This window comes from Portunus trituberculatus, chromosome 15, assembly GCF_017591435.1.
Source record: "Portunus trituberculatus isolate SZX2019 chromosome 15, ASM1759143v1, whole genome shotgun sequence".
Lineage (NCBI taxonomy): Eukaryota > Metazoa > Arthropoda > Malacostraca > Decapoda > Portunidae > Portunus > Portunus trituberculatus.
The window spans coordinates 18,610,213-18,631,139 of NC_059269.1; the positions used below are offsets into that span (position 1 = coordinate 18,610,213).

Below are 20,927 nucleotides of genomic sequence, written 5' to 3' on the forward strand. Positions count from 1 at the left end.
ATTGATAAACATCAATGGACATACAAAACATGATATATATATATATATATATATATATATATATATATATATATATATATATATATATATATATATATATATATAGAGAGAGAGAGAGAGAGAGAGAGAGAGAGAGAGAGAGAGAGAGAGAGAGAGAGAGAGAGAGAGAGAGAGAGAGAGAGAGAGAGAGAGAGAGATAATTTGTACATACATATCAACAATTTATTTTTGCTGATGTTCATTGCTTCAAGATATTTAACAGTGCAATTTGTTTTCAAAAATATACTGTACTTGTTCTTCAACATCCCAAAACATTTTAAAGATACACAAAAATATAAGTATTTTCTTTAGATTATGAGTATAGTTTTGTCTATGTCTTATCAATTACTTATCTATGTCAATTAATCATAAGGCGGTGGCATGGTGGATAAGGTGGTGAGCCTGGGACTGGGCAGACGTCCACCATAGGTTTGAATCCCACCACATACCATGTCACCATGATACCCAGGTTCTAGGTGGTTATACCAAAGATGTGCTTGGGTAGTGATATGGGCCCTAATATGGGTATCACTATAAATAAAACTCTGTGCCACTAATGGGCGGAAGCTGAACAGCGCTTCCTCCATACTCTTCAAGTGTGCCTACAGGCGCTATAGGCCATAAACAAATAATAATAAAAATAAATAAATAAATCTTTGTAAGGGCACATTTCCCTTGGTACACATGGCACAATTAATACATCTTAAAGTAACACTGACTGAAGCTGCCTGACAACAAACACAAGCTATACATCCACATTTTTCAATAAAGATTTGTCAAGGCATAACTGTCTAATCTGTGTGTATTCTTCCTTTATCATAAGGATGTACATACATGTTTTTTATATAATATATATATATATATAATACTCTTCATCACATATATTCTTTCTATCATAAGAATATGTATAGTATTTTCTTTCTACCTTTTTAAAGACACTTAAAGTAGTGTCACATGCTTAAGAACTTCAGTAAGCATTGATTTACTTCCTATAAGCTTCTAGTCTAATTCAACAAGTGTGAAGATATCAACTAAAATACAGTAAGAAAGTACAAAAGAGAAAAGGAAGAGGCAAGACTTATTGGCGGGAGACATAACAGTACACAATAATATCTATGGTGGCATCAAGGAACTTTCATAAATAAAATACACTAATAGTATGATCCCTAAAATGCATTGTGCTTCACCAGTCATGGTCAGAAGTCAAATAGCATTCTGCACTACATAACAACTACTACATTTTGCCTTTCCTTTCTGCTGAGCCTTACAAAATTTCACAATATTCTTTGATAAGATGATCTCAGACTGAAGACACAAAATGTAGTTAGGAGTGAGTGCAGCAGATTCATTGATTTCTGACTCTAACTGGACCCAAAGAAATGAGTTTACTTGTGACTATGAAATGCATAATGGTAGTGGTCAGTATTCAAAGGAATGGGGAAAAAAACATTATTCTCCAGCCCAGAGAGAGAGAGAGAGAGAGAGAGAGAGAGAGAGAGAGAGAGAGAGAGAGAGAGAGAGAGAGAGAGAGAGAGAGAGAGAGAGAGAGAGAGAGAGAGAGAGAGAGAGAGAGAGAGAGAGAGAGAGAGAGAGAGAGAGAGAGAGAGAATGTGACAAGCAAGAGGTAGAGATCTAGACCCTAGTTGTTATTATCCTCACCAGACAGAAACATCAAAAACACACATTCATTCTTATTACAGCCTACCTGCCACTTGTTGTACATTACCTCAGACATATCAAGAACATAAGAGAATAAAGAGACTGTGTAGAAGCTGACCTATAGAAGGCTACTTACAGGTTACACTCATAACTCTTAACAGTGAAACATATTGGCATGCTTCAGTTATATTATTTTTTCATGCTTGATTCTATCAAGCATCTAAAAAAATAATACCTTGGATCTGGTATAGATATGTTGGTTGGCCAAAGAAAAATCAATAAGACTTCGTAAAATTAGATTAATTGTAATTCCTGAAGAGACTTGCTGCGTTAAGCTAAGCCAGATTCTTTTTCTAAAACTAATTAACCACAAGACTTAATCGAAATTCTTGAAACATTTTGGCCTCTCAAATGGCTATACAAATAATTATTCAGGTTTCCATGAGTGTTTTTCTCATAAATAATGCAGGATTCTTTTAAACTGCCACTTAAATTATAAAACACCTTTGAAATTTCAGTAACTTCCACTACCACTTATGGAAAACAAAACAAGATGATGCAGTGTTTGAAAATAATGGTCAATCATAATTTTGACAAATATGATTAAGAATTTAGTGATATCAGAATTAATATTATCTTAGTTACCTTAGTTAAGTCTGGCCAATTATATCCTAGTTAACTTAAACCAATTATGTTTTAGTAATCTAAATACAATCACAGCAAATCTACTACTACTAACTTAAAGATGTGAGGTATTTCAACTGTTTACAGTCATGACTATCATAAAAGGTACAATACATATTTCAACTGCCTAAAATCTTATACTAAAACAGGAAAGGCCTCTGACACACACACACACACACACACACACACACACACACACACACACACACACACACACACACAAAGTGCAGCTGTAACAATATATATATATCAAACTAAAAAAGTATTTGTATTCCTCAGGAGACCCCACAATCAATCTTGCACACACTCATTTTGCTTAGACATTTACCCTGCTTAGTTTCCTTTAGAACAGAGAACACTGCACTTAAAATTAACTTTCACCGGTGTGTTTTTCTTACTTCATATCACCAAGACACATTCACTTAGTCATGTTTCTTGGCCATCTCATAACATTGCACTTCTAATCACTTTCACCGGTGTTTCCCTTGCTTCATATCACCGACAAGACATATTGACTGTCCTCTATAAAACTTCTCACTAATTTCTACTGTTATATTTCCATTACCATACAGTGATGGATATTGTTTGACTTGAGCAAGAGGTATAAGAATGTTTCTCATGCTACTCATCTTATACAGTCTAATAGTACTGATGTAAAACTAGCACAAGGCTCAAAATCACTCAGCTATGTATGACTAATGTGTGTGCCTTACAACTCAAGTTTGCCACACACTTCTAAACCAAATAGGAATTCTGAACACAATTACTAAGAAAAAACATCATTCAGTGGCAGTATTACCATGTTTCCAAGTCACTGGGTGGCTAAATTCCTGACCAAACTCCACAGTTGGATAAGAAGAATACAAATCACACAAGGGGAGGACAGAATGGCGACAGGATAGGGATGGATCAAAGATGAGAGCCTATTCCCTACATAATCATTCTTACAAAATAGTGAGGCAAACTGTCTTGTATTGGCTACTCTGTTGCATGGGAGAATCTCAGATAGATGCATTTTTCTTATTCAATTCAGTAATACATGAAAAATAACAAATATACACCAAATATTCATTGTATGAGACTGCTTAAACATTAAGTTTCCTGCAATTTTGTACAGGTTACGTAAAGCAAAAGTCTATGGCACAAATACATAATCTAGTGCTGGGAGAGACGGATGGTTAAGAAAGTACACAGATATTAGTTTTTTGTTGCTATGGAACAGCAATAAGAGCTTCTCATTAATAAAGAATAATGGTAAAACCTGAAGTGTGTGGACAGCTCCAAACAAAGGAGAGTCCTCAGCTATTCCCAGGCAGTCCCAAGGTTGCAGGGATGCCAGTGTGGGTCACTTGAATGAAAAGTTCATTACAAACATGGCAGAAGTATGGCATCTTATGATAAATCCATAACAGTTCAAGAAAATGAAGCTGGAATTTGTATGAAAAATCTGCATTGCATTTCTTAGGATAGAGCAATTAATCTGATGAGGAAGAGATTATGTCCAAGCTCCATAACTATTCAGTACCATAAGGATTACATAGGACCTGTGTGACTCTCAATGCTATCATCTCACATCAGGAAATACTTCAAGCTGAGATCTAATAATGATTTCTTCAGACTGATAAACATCTTCAACCCAAAGTCATGAGGGAGCTAGGAATTCATTGCAGTTATCTACTACTTCACACTGTTCAGAGAATTAACTTGAAGAGCTTATAAAGAAAGAAGTAAGGTTCTAAAAAATGGAGATACAAAATGACAGCCAAATTACAAAGATTAAATAGTTCACCATATATAAAATTAAAATTAAAAGAAATGAAGTGTTGAAAAATGAAGGGAAAAAGATAAAACAGAATTACAGAACACCCATAAAGAAAGACGAGCTCTTAAAAGCCAGCTAGATGAACTCAACCTGTTACTGGCTGACAATTGATGATGATGTTGATATGGATAACTACATCAGGGACCCCATTAAACATACATAAATTTTCTAGTAGTTAATTTATCTTGAAGTTATGTTTATGTAACTTTGACTCCCTAAAAAATTCTATCACTTTTGTCAGCCATAAGTCCATTTAGTGTTCACACAGTAATAATCATTGGCAGGAAGGAGGGAGTGACAAGGCAGGATGCTGTGTGAATGGTAAATGGATCTATTGCTGTTGAAAAAGATGGGAAGAAATATTTCTGCAACTGTACCTGTTATGATGTGAACTCCTTACACACTAGTTAAATAATGCCACAAACTGATCAAAGAAAATCAGTCAATCAACCAATCATCTAACAGAACAGCTTGGCTTCAATGTTTAGGTAAGCTGAGCACACACTTCTGTTAATTAGAATACATGTACAGTAAGAAATGAAGAGAGCATTGATAAAGAACATGAGCAAGTTTCACGTTCATTTATAAAGGTAGCTGCCATGTAGGGAGCTACATCCACTCAGAAGACATTGTGGAAGCAGGACTGAGGCAGACGCAGGTATTGCTTGATCTCCTCAGAGTCTGACGGGGAGCAGTGCCGGGGAGGCTTCTTCAGTCTCTTCCGAATGCTCTTCATTATCTAAAGGTTTAGCACAAGAGTTAATGGATGAAAGCCTTTGCCATATCTCTTCCTACATGTCCTGACAGTTGATAGATGAAAACCTTTAGTCAGTTCTATTTTTCATCATTTTGCTTAACATTTTGTCTCAGTTGAATCATACAAGGAGACTGATAATGAGATAATGATATTGATAACATTATAGATGATAGTGATGGTGGTGGCAGCAATAATGATAATGATATTTACCTTAGAGTTGCTCTTGGAGGCCTCAGTGTGGTTCAATACGCTCTGGGTAGTCTTGTCCAATGATACAGTTGTGCTCCTTCTGTATGGCAAGTGATGCTTTCCATGGCTCAAAAATGAACTCTTGGGGAAAGTTGGCCAACTCCGGCACATATTGTCTGCGGCAATAAGGTAAAGCATTGTGGTTCCTATACTTAAGGAGGATAGAGATTACACTTATGTTCCCTGAAAATTTCTTGCAAACATCCCACTCATCACCTAGATGTTTGGAGAAGTGTGCACTGGACATAAAACCATTCCGTGAGAACAATGTGCAGTAATCATGCCAAACTTTGACAGAGTAGAATATTATTCAAGCATAAAGGTAGCACAAGATAAAAGTATGGATTCTTGAGGGATTAATTTGAGCCAATAAGAATCTCCGCCCATCAGCAACTGCCATGCTACACAGAAGCCAACCCAAGCCCAGAATCCTCACAGTCTCCTTCATTCCTTCAGGCCCTGACACACTTTCCAGCAGACACTTGGCCTCCAGGACAATGAAAAGACAGCAAGTCAAGTCAGAAATAGTGGGTAGGTGACTATTGTGTGGCAACAACACCTATAGCATAGCCAGCAGGTAGAATCTTAAATTCTCCTTGCAGGTGGTGTCCATGAAAGAACCACCAGGAGAGAGAGAGTGACCACCTGACAGCACCAGGAGCCACAAAGTCCAGCCAGGACAAAAAAAAAGACTGCCATCCAAAGCATTGTCCCATTACTCCTTCACCCTCAGGTCAAACAGGTCTAGGTGGGATTGTCTCCTAGCTCTTTGTCTTCTTCAGCCCAGGACATTTTCATACACCCTCCTAACATGCCCATGCCACCTCAATCTACATTTCAGCTGCAATGTTGTACCTCATAGAATTCCCAACACCAAGATTCTTCCAAGTATAAGCTCTCTCCTTGGTGTGCCCATGACATTTCAATCTGTGAGTACACCTTAATCCCCATCCAAGTCATACCTTATGTAATCTCCAGTGGGTTCAATCCTGCGGCCATACTCCACAGGACAGACGCACACAGAGCAGTCCAGCTGCCGCTCAAAGGCTGAGGAGCTGATCCACATCCAGTTGCCAGCTGCCACGGACCAGTCCGCATCAATGAGGTACTTGTAGAACACCTGAGGACAATAGGAATCATTCATAATCCTTACCTTTGAAGAGGAAGGCTAAAATATTGCATTGCAAGTTACTGTAATATTTTAAACACAGGGAAGAAAGATGATGTTATATGATTCCACTATATTGCAAAAGGAATTAATTACACAACATTACAACCTCTAAATCAGAGGTTCTCAACCTTTTTTCTCATTAAGAACCCCAAGTTATAAGACTATCTACCCAAATCCCCCCAGTAATCTGACATTGAATAGAATGTTAATTTAATGAATGACACTAACTCAATATGCAATGATATGCTGCAAAGGATATTATCAGATCAGCCATCTTGTGAACCCCTGTGGATTTGCAAACCCCAGGGTGAGAACTCCTGCTCTAGAAAGAGAAATGTAATACATTCATATTAAGTTATTCACACTTCATTCATTCAGCTTCCTATCAAACTTTTCATCTATTCTCCTTAAACCTCAATCAGAGACAGATAGATTCCTTATGCTTAATGAAATCTGAGCAATAAAAGGTTCATAAAGGAGCCAATGTGCAGCTTCCTGACTGCCTCACCTTTAGCCCATCCACCCACGATATCCAAAGATCTCCTCGAGTCAGGAAACAGGACACCACTGTTCGGCACACATGATGAATCCATCCCTCCTGTTGGGGCAAAGAGAGACTAAGATTTCTCCTTATGTGTGATTAAGAACACATAGGATGCTATATTAAGTGTTGTAGTGTGTGTGTGTGTGTGTGTGTGTGTGTGTGTGTGTGTGTGTGTGTGTGTGTGTGTGTGTGTGTGTGTGTGTGTGTGTGTGTGTGTGTGTGTGTGTGTGTGTGTGTGTAATTCACCTCCTCGGTCGCCTGCTGGTCACCCAGCCAGTCTTCCCCATTACGGAGCGAGCTCAGACCTCATAGACCGATCTTCGGGTAGGACTGAGACCACAATACACTCCACACACCGGGAAGTTACATCCCGTACCTATTTACTGCTAGGTGAACAGGGGCCACACATTAAGAGGCTTGCCCATTTGCCTCGCCGCGCCGGGATTCGAACCCGGCCCTCTCAATTGTGAGTCGAGCGTGCTAACCACTACACTACATGGTGTGTGTGTGTGTGTGTGTGTGTGTGTGTGTGTGTGTGTGTGTGTGTGTGTGTGTGTGTGTGTGTGTGTGTGTGTGTGTGTGTGTGTGTGTGTGTGTTTTCCATTTAATGACGGAAGTTAATTTGTATTATGCAATTGTTGCAAGTCAATTGTACTATTCTGTGTGAAATATGAAGCCTGTCATTTGCCAGCTAGTTATGAATAAGTTACCTAAAGCAAACCATCTGTCTATATAATTATAACCCTCTATTTTTTCACTTCAGTCACCTTTGTCCAGTGCCTTACATAAAATAAATAAATAAATAAACAATTGGCATATGATTAAAAGTTTTCACAACAGCATCTTTTACCTTGCGGAGCTGCCTCATGCAAGCATCAATGAAAGGGTACCCGGTGCGTCCCTCCTCCCAGGCTGCCAGCTCACCAGGCTTCTTGTACCACGGGATCTGAATGCATATTGGATTGCCCTCCATTTCACTGTACTGTAAAGACAATATTCCATGTTAGAATGGCTAAATTCATCACAAACCTGACAATTTCTTGAAATATGATGATATGGATGAGGTTTATGAATTGAACGAGAGAGAGAGAGAGAGAGAGAGAGAGAGAGAGAGAGAGAGAGAGAGAGAGAGAGAGAGAGAGAGAGAGAGAGAGAGAGAGAGAGAGAGAGAGAGAGAGAGAGAGAGAGAGAGAGAGAGAGAGAGAGAGACTAAAAACATTAACAAATCACCTTAGGATTGTTGGCAGACATGCAGTAGAAAAACTCTCTCCAAATGAGTTGAGCAGTCAGGGAGTGAGAGGCGGGTGGCTCTCCTCTGTTGATCTTCTGGTAAGTCTCCTGCATATCCCAGTAGAACCTGAGGCAAGACAGCAAAAGGTAACAAAGACTCACAATAGAAGAAAAATGTGACAGGGTGAATCTAACTCATACATAAAATAGTAATAAGACACCAAAGAACATACATAGATAACTGCCAACACTTACTTCCTGACAGATAGACACCCAAATCTTAGTGCAGCAGACATACTCATAGGTGGGCCGAGCAGGTCTGGATTGACTTGATTAGGCAAGATGTACCCGTCTCTGAAAGGGAAATGTGTCATCATGCATCTCATATCCAATCCAGAGTTCTTTTCTTCACCAGTTGCTCCAATTTATCTTTCTCTCTTCAATCTAAACTTCACTTATGCAGTTATTTCTTAACTCACAGCCACTTATAATTCTAGTCTACAAACAATTAATTCTGCACCAATTTAAGGAGTAATATCCTTCCTTTTCTTGATTCTATACCTTACTTCTTCCTCTATTCTTTGATTCAGACCCACATACAATCATAACCAATAAATGGTTTTCTCTTTGAGGAATCTACTATTCAAAAAGCAATATAACCTTTTAAAGTCCTGTTATGGTTAAGAGATCTAACAATCTTGACAATATCACTACTATTAAATTCCTTCTCCCAATTACATCAATAAGGACTATTTTTCTCTACCCGAGTAAATACTCTCCGACAACAAATACAGGACCATGAATCATTTCTCTCATTGTCTTTGGTGAAAAAGAAAAGCCTTACGTTACCTGAATGCATTCTCTTCCACTATGAGCCGTTCCTGAAGGTGAGCCAGAGCAACCTTCTCTCCTCCAATATATACAGGACACTCCCTGATGCGTGTATAGCCTTGTTCCTCTACTGAAGGGACTTGTGGAAACAGCTGTAGGGAATACCAAAGATTATAGCTGGGATAATTAGTATGTATAACAGTAAATCTCCCTTATCATGAGAAAACAGATAATTGTACATCCTCCTTATTATTTCATGTCTTCCTCTTGTTCTTGTCTCAATATGTGCTTCTGAGTTAGCACACCAGCCAAACAGTTACATATAAAACTTGGTGTAAATATATAATTCTTCAATTCACCTTTATCTTCTGAGCAACTTCATCAGAAATGTTTCCAAATAAAACATTTTCCCAGTCAGGATTTGGCGAAGGTTTGGGAGGGTCCCCTAAAACTTTTATCACTTGCTGGAAAGAAAGACACAGCATTAGCTTGACAGAAAAAGATGTACAAAGAAAATTTAAGAATTAAATTGCTCTCAAAATATTTGAAAAGGCTCTATTTACCTCCACAGAAGAGCAATCAGTTTGTACTATCAGGAAAATTCTAACTTTTCTAGCTAAATGTGAAATAATGTATTTATTCTCAACTGCATAGATAGTATTTTATACACATTACATATTCCAACAGTGTCTTATAACCTATGAAATCTTTCTTCTTTTATTCACCATGTAAAGAGAAAAATAATTCCAATGAAGTGACTAAAGCTACAAAGACCAAGAGTGATGTTGGGAGTTGACAATAACATTTACATAATCATATTAGAACTCAATTTCAGCTTAAACTTTTCTCATATATAAAACTTTATTTCCCCTTCAAATTCATTTCTACTCTAAATGAGGCATAACACTAAATATTCAACACTAAATAAACATTACTTACCACAAACATCTCATAGGTGGTGGGTGGTTGATCCCCATTTGCCTCAATGACCTCAAATGGGTCCCACAGGGTGTGCGATATTCTCTCTATTACTGTCACCCCAAGTTCTGAACACAGCTTCCGCACAGCATTGTCACGTTTGTTCCAGATCGCCTCACAGTCCTGGAAAGGTCATTATTGTTAGCCCTTTGAGTTATAGAGGATGGATACCAGTAAAAAGATAGAAAAGACCTGGGAACAGTGTATGTAGGAAGATATGAAAAGGATAGACATTGGAGAACATAGCCAGATATTCTGAGCAACATCTATTACTACTACTACTACTACTACTGTTATCATCGTAAGTGGGCATTATCAAGACATTGCAATAATGATATCAGATTATTGGTTGTACCATAATTTTCCTTCCAAGTTACCAATTCATCAGTATCATCAATGCTTTTGGTTACAAACTATAGTAAAACTAAATTGTACTGACCCACAGGGTGTTGCTTGCCATCCTGCCAGATCTCCAACCAAACCATTCACCTTATACTACTCACTGTTCTTTAATCATAGTATTATCAACAAACAACATTCTAAGAATATTCTTACTATTTCATTAAATAGCAGGTGATACAAATAAGTGTTGTATACCATATCAAATGAAGGTATTTCATGTACATGTATGACAATGTGGCATATCAGGTTGGGCGATGTTCCCAGGGGGGAAGAGGGGGAGTCAGGTCACCGATATTCAATTGGAAACTCTACTGACTTGCAATTTCAGTTGCAAATTGGCATATGTGAACCTGCCTTTACTGAGTGTTGTACAGCCAAAGAAAAAGTTTCTTCATCCAATGATCTTCAGTAAATACGTTCAGCTTGAGACAATAACTGAAATAAAATACTGTCTCATCTTATGTTTATTTCCACCATTCATTATATTAGACTGGGAATTTCAAGAGAACATAGCAGTAAATATTGTGTAAATCATCAGTCTCATTTTCACTTTTATAACCAGCACCTTTACTGTATTTAGTTTTACTTATGGCATAATCAATGGCAGATATCCTCATGTATCTCATTTCCCCTTTTATAGATAAGTCATGCATTAAACTGAATAAATAACTGTTATTCAATTTTTTTTGAAGTAATGAGAGACATGGCACCGTCACACGGAACATTGGCTTCACCTCATTGGTCAATACAATTTACTTTTACTACAATGATAATTATCATTATCCTCCATCCTTCTTCTTTGCTCTTCCTCCTCCTGCTACTAATATCTACACATCTGAGCTTAGTAACACATGTAAATACATAGAAAACACTATGGATTAAGATGAATATTGAAGAAGTGGAGGTCAGAGCAAAGCGAGTCTTTAGACTTTGATGAGTCAACAGTTTACCTGTGACATCACCATGGGCTGCGGTGTAATCTAAATAACATAAACGACACATACAGATAATCTCTTTGCAACATATGAATCTGGATGTACTACCTACCAGTATCGAACAAAGCTGGATGCCGACAGCCCACCCTTACCTGCTCAAATGAGAGGTGAGTCAGACCAATTTCTTTGTGTAAGGTGGAAAATATATCAACTGGATTTCCTTCGCAGACAAAGAGCTGAGATCCAACATCCCTCAGCTGTTGATCCAAGTCTAATAAAGATTCAGTCAAGTACCTTTGCCGGTTGTAGCCAGTGACCTTCGTCCCTGAGAATCACACACCTTGTCACTAAGGCTTCATTATTTCCATATTGTAATGTCAATCATGATACACCAAAATAAAAATAGAGTTACAAAAGACATCAAAGCATCAAACTATTTTGTCTTAAGAGTTTGTCCATACTACAAGCTATATCCATTTTATTATGAGCTTATCCATACTTAAAGATATATGCACTGTAATTATTTTTGTTTAAGAGCTTGTCCATACTGGTGTATAAATTATTATCTACATTATACAGTAATATATAATTTCTTGATATATATATACATATATATATATATATATATATATATATATATATATATATATATATATATATATATATATATATATATATATATATATATAAACCATAAATATTCATCAGGTCACTAAGGTACTAAATAGCCAACCAAGTACATGAATTACAGTATTATATGAAAATGAAATCCAAACCTGCACTCTCCCCATCAAATATGAAGATTGCATAGAACATCTTAGCATCTTGCAGGGCCTCCAGCAGGGCAGGATTGTCATGGAAGCGCAGGCCATGCCGAAACCAGTGGACGGCGACCTTCCCCATCGCTGGAAAGACGCACATGGTTAAGTCTTCATCAACACCAAGAAACTTGAAATAATATTCTTTAAATATTTATTACCTAATAAGATAACTTCAAACAGGCTAAGGTGAAGATAATCAAGGTTTTATAAAGTGTAATAAATATTATAGTGACGGTCTTAATGTGACAGAAAGAAGACAGAACTTTCTTTTTGATGTCAAGATGCCACTATCAGACCTTTCTTTTTATGTGAAAGGGAATTCTGGCCTGGCACGACAAAAAGGCCATGAGAAAAGGAGCCACTGAAGATGCCAGTTCCCCAAGGCTGTGGTCACAAAGGTAGAGTAGCAAAATACGAGATGCAGAAAAATACATAAAATAACATAATAAATAAATAACCGAACTTAAGATTCCAAAACATAAGCTTACGTGACCTCCATTCCGTTATAATCTAAATATAACAAAGTCAAAATCATGACAAATTATCAGTTTTCACTTTAAATCAGAGAGAGAGAGAGAGAGAGAGAGAGAGAGAGAGAGAGAGAGAGAGAGAATGACATCGACCTTTGAAGGATTTATGACGTCGGCGACGGGAAGCAACAGCCAAGAAAAGCCGACACGTGACACGATCCTCACGTGTAACACTGCTTGCGCTCGCTGGTTCACTCACTCTCTCTCTCTCTCTCTCTCTCTCTCTCAGGCAAGATCAATGAATAAAGTGTTGAGTCACAGCACATATGTAGTCTTGTATCCCCCTCATCCCTTCAACCACCGCGCTTTCTCCCTCTTCTATTGTCTTAGTCCATCCAACCTGCAGTATCTCGTTCTCGGCGACAGTCCTTCCCTTTATCATGATTCAGGCAAGACCTTCGCTTGAACAACCTCCCTCACCGTGCCAGTGGCTTGCGCAAGTCTCTCTTAACATCCACCGTCATTTGTACCACCCTGACCTCCGCTACACTCTTACCTCCAAGCATTATTCAATTGGCTCTTCTGATAATCCAGCCTCCGTGTGTTGAAACGCTAAAAAGAAAATAGGGTGATTTTCAAAGACAGCATTGATTTTTCGGTTACCATGGGTGTTTCTATGTGGTATGATAATAGTCTCGTAAGGATGCATTTTTTTCATAGATATAATTTAGTTCCGTTACCCATGATTGGTTCTTCGGATAGGATGATTTTCAAAGACAGCATTAATTTGCTTGGTTACAATGGGCGTTTCTATGTGGTATGATACTAGTCTCGTAAGGATGTGTTTTTCAAAGATATATATAATCTATTTCCGTTACCCATGATTGGTTCTTCGGAGTGCGGTTCAGAAGTCTTCCTTTAACTCTCACTCGAGTCTTGAAGCATTCCTGGAAACTAATAACTTCCACCTACGTAGTATGATTGAAAGGGAGTTAGTCGGATTAAGATGGCGTGATGTTCGAGAATGTGGATCCTTCTGCGTCTCCTCGTGCTATTAAATTTTCATCTGCGTTTAATTTGATCGTATATTCACATTTTGCACTGTGTGTGTGTGTGTGTGTGTGTGTGTGTGTGTGTGTGTGTGTGTGTGTGTGTGTGTGTGTGTGTGTGTGTGTGTGTGGAATACTTGATACGGCTTAGGTGAGCTTGGTTTACAAGATGACAGGATAAGAGAGAGAGAGAGAGAGAGAGAGAGAGAGAGAGAGAGAGAGAGAGAGAGAGAGAGAGAGTTAAGATTCCACCACACGCTGCTGATGACAAGTGTGGTAGAGTGATGAAGAGGAAGACAAAGGAAGCAAGGAAACACCGGAAGAAAAGGAGGAATACAAAAGAATAGCGAGGAGGAGGAGGAGGAGGAGGAGGAGGAGGAGGAGGAGGAGGAGGAGGAGGAGGAGGAGGAGGACAATAGTATCAAGAAATCCAAAGCTCTCTATATATTTTTGGGGGTGCAATCTTTTCCTCCGCGCTTGAGGATACACACACACACACACACACACACACACACACACACACACTTCTCTCTCTCTCTCTCTCTCTCTCACACACACACACACATTTCCGGATATCCAATGCATGAATGAAAATGAAAAAAAAAAAAAATAGAAATGCTAACTAAAATACGAATTATTACTCGGCTGCTTTTCTCTACACTAAGGAAAAAATGTTGCATACCCTTATGAAATCCGTATATTCTTTTTTTTTCACGTACGCCATAGAAGAAAAAAAAAAGCCATAATACTTCGCAAACCTTAACACACTTATTGACCAAGGGGGTTCTTCTGGATACGGAAGACCTCTACTTAGAAACGCTTTGTTCTCTCACCACGACTATTTCTAAAGGCCACGGAGACGATTAGCGGGGTTTTCAAGAGTTTCTCCAGTTAACAGTATAGAAATGTTGTCACTCTGCCTCCAGAGAAGTAAAAACACCTTAAAAAAAACTTGTGTAAACTTAACCCCTTCAGTAATGGAACAGATTTTTTCCTTGAGATTTGTGTACGATTAGACAGACTATTTTATTGTCATTAGGAAGGGTCTATGGAGGTCAGAAGATTAATGGCCACAGTATTCACTATCTTTATACCCAACATGAGTATGAAAATGCGTCATGGTACTGAAGGGGTTAAACAAAGCCTTCTAAAATAATGGAGGACAAGTATACAAGTTTGAGAATACAAGCCTAACAGCCGTAAGGAGAGACTTGCGTGGAGATACTGAAGCCTCATAAAGCCTTCTATATCAAGTTCGCCAAGCAATATGACTACTGTAATATGACACCACCTTGCTCAGACCAATGCGTCAGTCTCTTGGCCAAGCAAGTTCTTTACGTGTACCTTTGAACCTGGCAGTCTGATTATTGTGTATCAACTTTGTTTCATTTTATCTCTGTAAGAATGAACATGACCTTAGAACGAATAACCATGACTATTGTATTCCAAGCTTGTCCCTTGCTAGGATCGTATACTGTGGTTGTGACTATCGTATATCGTGTGTCTCTTGGAATACGGAGAATAAATTATCTTCAAGACGTTCATGGTGGTGTGACTCTAGTTTTCGTTCCTTTCATGAAACCGAAAAGAATCATAATTACCTTATTTACGACGTGCCTGTGTTAACGTACAGTACACCAAGTTCTAACTGAAATATAACACACCAAGAGTAAAAATTATACCAGTGGAACATGGCTGTGGTACTGTCTATCAAGCTCCAACTGAAACGCAGCACTAGGAGTGAAAAATTTCCCTTAGGACGTGGTTATGTTATTGTCTCATGTATCAAGTTCAAATCGAAACACAGCAGAAATGAAAATTACCTTACAAATGTAGCGGTGTTGTTGTTTCGTATATAGTCGCTTCTTATGGAAAATAGAACACCGCAGGGAGTACTTTGTAGTGTGGGGAATGGTGGTGGCACTGAGCTTAAGGTCAGGACGATGATGTGGGGCTGACGGAGGAGTCACTGCTTCACCCACAGGCAGGTAAGAAATGCAAGCAGAAACAGGCAAGACAAGCGCGAAAGGCAAGGCAGTTTTATGGCTGCGGCCCAAAGTGTCATACCGCTATCTACCAAGAGTGTTTCTCCAGTTAGTAGGATAGAAATCTTGTCACTCTGCCTCTAGAACCGTAAAAAAATGCCTTAAAAACTCGTGTAAATTTAAATAAAGCCTTTTGAGAATACGAGGCAAAGCGTGTACTCTTGGAACCGCCGGCCAAGACAGGTGGCACTGTGGCAGCATATTCTAGACTCTACAGCGTCCCTTTGACATCGCATGGGTTATGTTATGCCAGTGGGTGAAGGCTGCGTTACCATACAATAGCCAATAAGGAACAATGTGTGCTTGAAAATGAGGAGCTCGCTTGGTTGTGCTCTCTCTCTCTCTCTCTCTCTCTCTCTCTCTCTCTGATTTTACGATGTTGATAGAGTAATGAGAAAAAATATGACTAACAGAGAGAGAGAGAGAGAGAGAGAGTTTTCTCAAGTGACATCCACTCACAGACGTATCGACCAGCCACTTCCTGGGGGAAAAAATATAACCAACATTCTCTCTCTCTCTCTCTCTCTCTCTCTCTCTCTCTCTCAATAGCTACCTCTAATACTAATATCAATCATTTAGGCTTTTCCTTCCAAAGTGTGTGCTTATCCACCACAAATTGAAATACACAATCACAATAACAATCACAATATCTATACAAAATAAAACAATAGAATGTGTCTCTCTTTCTCTCTGGCAAACTCAAAACTGGATAGGTTGAACTGTATGTTTTTTTCAGTTTTTAATCCGTTTCATGTTAAAACAGTTATGAAGCCAAGAGACAAAAGCAACTTCATATTCTTATTCTCTTTTCTTTCTATGTATCCAGAAGACAATTTTTAGTGTTCTTAAAGCTTTAATACAAGTCCACCATGAGCTGCCAATTTTTCAGCATCACAAACTTCATATTTTCCTTTTTCTATGCATCCGGAAGACAATTTTTAGCGTTCTTAAAGCTTTAATACAAGCCTATCATGAGCTGCCAATCTCTTCAGCCATTACAAACTACCACAAGAAAGTCAGTGCAGAATAGAAATACACAAGCATGTATACAGAACTCTACATGGAGGACTTTTCAACACAGAGGATTATAAATGATGAAATATACCTGGTCATAATACTTAGTGAAGAACTAGACAACTAACCATGTCACAACTTACAAGTGGGGCTTTTTTGTTTTATTTTTTGTTACCCTTGGCCAGCTTCCACTCTTCCATAAAAGAGTGAGAAAAAAAAAAGAAGAAAATGTTGGTCTTCATCCCTTTCTTTCCCAGAGTGCAAATCCAATAGGAATTACCACAAGCCTCTGATTTGCATTGCTTATTCTAACAAGATATGTGCAAATATATTCACATTACATACAGTAAAACATGGAACTCATTAAAAAAAGTAAAAGTAATAAGTTCAGCAGTGCATTTCCTTCTTTGCCATTTAATCTTAAGCTCACTTTATGATGGGCCACCTTACAACTGGGTTTTCAGGAGAATGATCTAGGAGAATGAGATGCAGTTTGCTAGAAGTGTATCAGCTTACTAAGAAATGAAACTGTTGGTCAAAAGAAGCTTTCATGAATAAAATGTGTTCTGGGAATGAGAAAATGAAAGCTTACTGAAAATCCTTCTCACACAAATACAACTGATCCTAAACACACACACACACACACACACACACACACACACACACACACACACACACACACACACACACACACTATACAGTTCAAAACCAGACACAAGAAAAAAAAAAAAAAAAAATTGATACCTTTAACTAATAATGAAGTCCATCATAGGAAATATTTTTCAGTCACATACATAACAAGATGTGTTAAAAGATAATGCTCTTATAAAAAATCCAAGAAATGCTTCATTCTGTCTCTACATCACCTCTTTATTTAGTAAACTGAAATTCAGCAGAGGGTCAATTATGGAAGATGTCAGTTGGAAGATTAAAATATTTGCTTGGAATTAATTTTGGAGTACTGTTCACTATTCACTGTTACATCAACAAGACCAAAGCACGATACTTTACTCGGCAAGGACAAGGAGCTCAATCATTGTAATCCACATATTCTTGGTGAGGTGATATGCAACTGGCAGTTCTGCTTATCTCTATACAGTACTACAATTTTTGTCAACATACTGTAATCGTTATATTTCATGTACCATTATCACCGGCTACTATTACAACTACAACCACAACTACTATCAAGAATCAACAAAACAAGGTAAACAATGCAATAAGAAGTCAGTTTGTCTTCCCTGTAACACTCAAGTTCTCCATTCATGCCAGCTTTTTCAGCCTTTCATCTAGTGCAGTAGTTCCCAACCTGTGGAACACATGCCACTAAAATTAAAAAAAAATTATATAGCAGTATGTGAAGGCCTTTCAGTTGGTATATTATCACTTTCTAGATCATATGCAATTTTATGCTAAATTAAGTCATTTAATTTCTCAGAAAAATTATTATTGCCATATACAAGATAATCTGGCATTGATCAGCTGGTGGGGAAGAAACAGATGCATCCCTCCCTTGCATTAAATTGAGTTGTGTTCCTTATTAGTTCATTTGTGTGTTCTACTTGTGATAATTGCTGGAATTGAGGTTTTTCTGGAGCCAGGTGGTACGTGGGGACTGTATGAGAACTCCAAGTGGTACATGCTCAAGAAAAGTTTTGGTACCACTGATCTAGAGCCTTGGGGCTTCCACTATCCATGTGGGCTTCCTGTTTGTGGCTGCCCACACACAATGAGCACTCAAGTTGGTCTTTTCTCCTGCCAGCCTACTCTCATCAGCTTATATTATTCAACGCCTGGCTCTCTATTGGCTTATGTGTATCCTACCAGCTCATACTGCCCTTGCTGTCTACAGTTTGTTATCATTTTTCTAATCTATAAGGCAAAGTATTCCACATCCTCTTTGTTTCAGTCTTTCTAGTCATTCAATAGTGTTTTCCTGGACTGTAATTTGTTGCTCTAATATCAAACCTAGTGCAAGCCTTGTGATTGGCCAGTATGTGCCTACAGCAGAGTGGTCAGCTTCATGTCCACCTTCCGAGTCTAGACAGACTAGATTGAGCTCATGGTTTGTATGGCTGGGTTAAGTTGCAGTGACTTTACTCCTGGGAACACTTGGAACATCACAACTGAACACACAATCAACCACAGCAATATCATCATCTACCTACACAATGAAGGAATGAAGTAAATTTGTTTATTCAATCCAAACCTAGTCCATAAAATGACAAGCAGTGATGTTATTTCAATGCTATCCATGGGTAGATTTAGGGACAGCATCCCCTCCACTATTACATAAGACTGATGCATGGCAGTTAGAATTGCTGATGAGCTGAAGTGACCTAAGGACGTTATAGGAAGAAAATGCAGGGGAATTTAAACAGGACCATGAATGTAGACACCAGAAAAAAACACTTTAACTTTCATTATAGACTTATCATAGCTAAACATACCAAGGTTATCCAACTAGATAGATTACAGATACTTTATTATCATCATTAGGGGGTCCATTGATGTTCCGTGATCTTAATCTGGTTATTTAGTGTGTAAGAATAGCATAGCTCCTCACCATACACTCAATTCTGATCACCAGCTTAATTTTGAACAAGGTGATCAGAGACACTTCCTTATCATTGAGCAAGCACTGGTCTGTGGTTTTTGATACTCTGCATAATGTATGTAAGAAAAAAAAACATAAGTTATTTCACTATTACTTGTCTGTCCACCTTTGGCAATGGTCTCTCTTCCCCGTTCACTTTACAAATCAATCATTGAGCAAGTGCTGTTCTGGTTTTGGAGACTCTGCAGAAGACATAAAAAAAAAAGCATATAATTTATTTTCACTATCATTCTTCTTTTTTTTTATTTATACCATGTGGGCTTTTCACGAGAATTTATGGGCTAAAGGGGTTACTTTTTGGGGTACCTCCTGTCTGAAAGCCCAACCGCTAGGAAACCCTTGCCCCGAGTGAGGAAGCCCAACCTACACTCGGACCATGGGCAGGATTCGAATCCGTGCGCTTGGAGACCCCTCAGACCCCAAAGCACACATGGTTCCACTGTACCACAGCGGTCCCCTTTAGTCAATTCATGTACGACCACTCTGGCAATGGTCTGGTAAAATTCTAGTTTATGCCCATACTCCCCCCTCCACTTCCCAACAAGCTTGGGGACAGGTGGGAATGTGGGATTTCAGATGGGGAACATGAAATGTGTATTTTTTGCGTAATTGGGGTGGGAAAAAATGGCCATCCTAAATTCTACGAAATGTTCACTACAACTTTTGTAAATTCACTAATTTGTATAAATTCCATAAATTTATGGTAAATTTCAGCAAGGACGCAAACCTAACCTGACGTAAACTTAATCTGACCTAATGTAAACCTACAGTAACCTAAACTTAACCTTACATAATGTAAACCTAGGGAAACTTGTAGTGAAAATTCCATAGACATTTTAACGGCAATTTTCCCCATTATGCAAAAAACACACATTTTCGACGCACCTCATGTTCACCACCCGAAAACCCGCATTCCCACCTATCCCAAAGCTTGTTGTGGGGGCAATGGGGAGTATGGTCAGAAACTAGAATTATACCTTTTTTCACTATCACTCACGTCCACATTCAGTCAGTTAGGAATGTACGCCCACTCTGGTAATGGTCTCTCTCTCCCCGCCGTTCACTTTACAAATCGATCATTGAGGAAGTGTTGTGTGGTTGTGGAGACTCAGCATAAGGCATCAACTCACACATAACTGGAAACATGTTGGAACTTACCTCCCCTTTGAAGTTAATTTGTACCACGACGTTATTAAATCCTCCTCTCCTGTTCCTCTTTATATCGCTTGTAGGTTATCTCGTCTTCTACTACGCTCTACCACTTACGCATTTTGTCAATACTGTATCACAACAAGGCCAGCGATCTACAACACTCCTCCTCTTCTTGTGACCGTCAATCCATCACCGCCTGCGTATGATTTTCTTTTCCTACTTATTAATACCTTTTTTCTAACTTTTATTGAATATCTTGCTTTGTAACAATTTATTTTACATTTTTTTCAATTAAGTTTTGTTGGTTTGTTAGATTATATTTGTTTTTATACTATGAGTCCCTTTAATATAATTGTTTTTATCATCTTTTTACGGTTTTGTGTAGCTACTTTCTGTTTCCCCAAGGCTCAGGTTTTCATTAAGTTTTCAGATCGTCTCTCTCTCTCTTCCAGATTTAA

The 20,927-nt window shown here is 38.3% G+C and overlaps 1 protein-coding gene across 1 annotated transcript; it reads right to left on the reverse strand.

Moving 5' to 3' along the window:
- Positions 1-1,977: 1,977 nt before the first annotated feature.
- On the reverse strand, positions 1,978-20,628 carry LOC123504092 (cryptochrome-1-like). Its single transcript, XM_045254381.1, is given in 14 exon segments — positions 1,978-4,943; positions 5,172-5,202; positions 5,204-5,326; positions 6,173-6,330; positions 6,890-6,979; positions 7,776-7,907; positions 8,156-8,282; positions 8,411-8,509; positions 9,005-9,138; positions 9,346-9,450; positions 9,926-10,087; positions 11,454-11,626; positions 12,078-12,206; positions 20,584-20,628. Coding segments are annotated over 14 exon segments (1,587 nt in total). The 5' UTR covers positions 20,588-20,628; the 3' UTR covers positions 1,978-4,823.
- Positions 20,629-20,927: the final 299 nt, after the last annotated feature.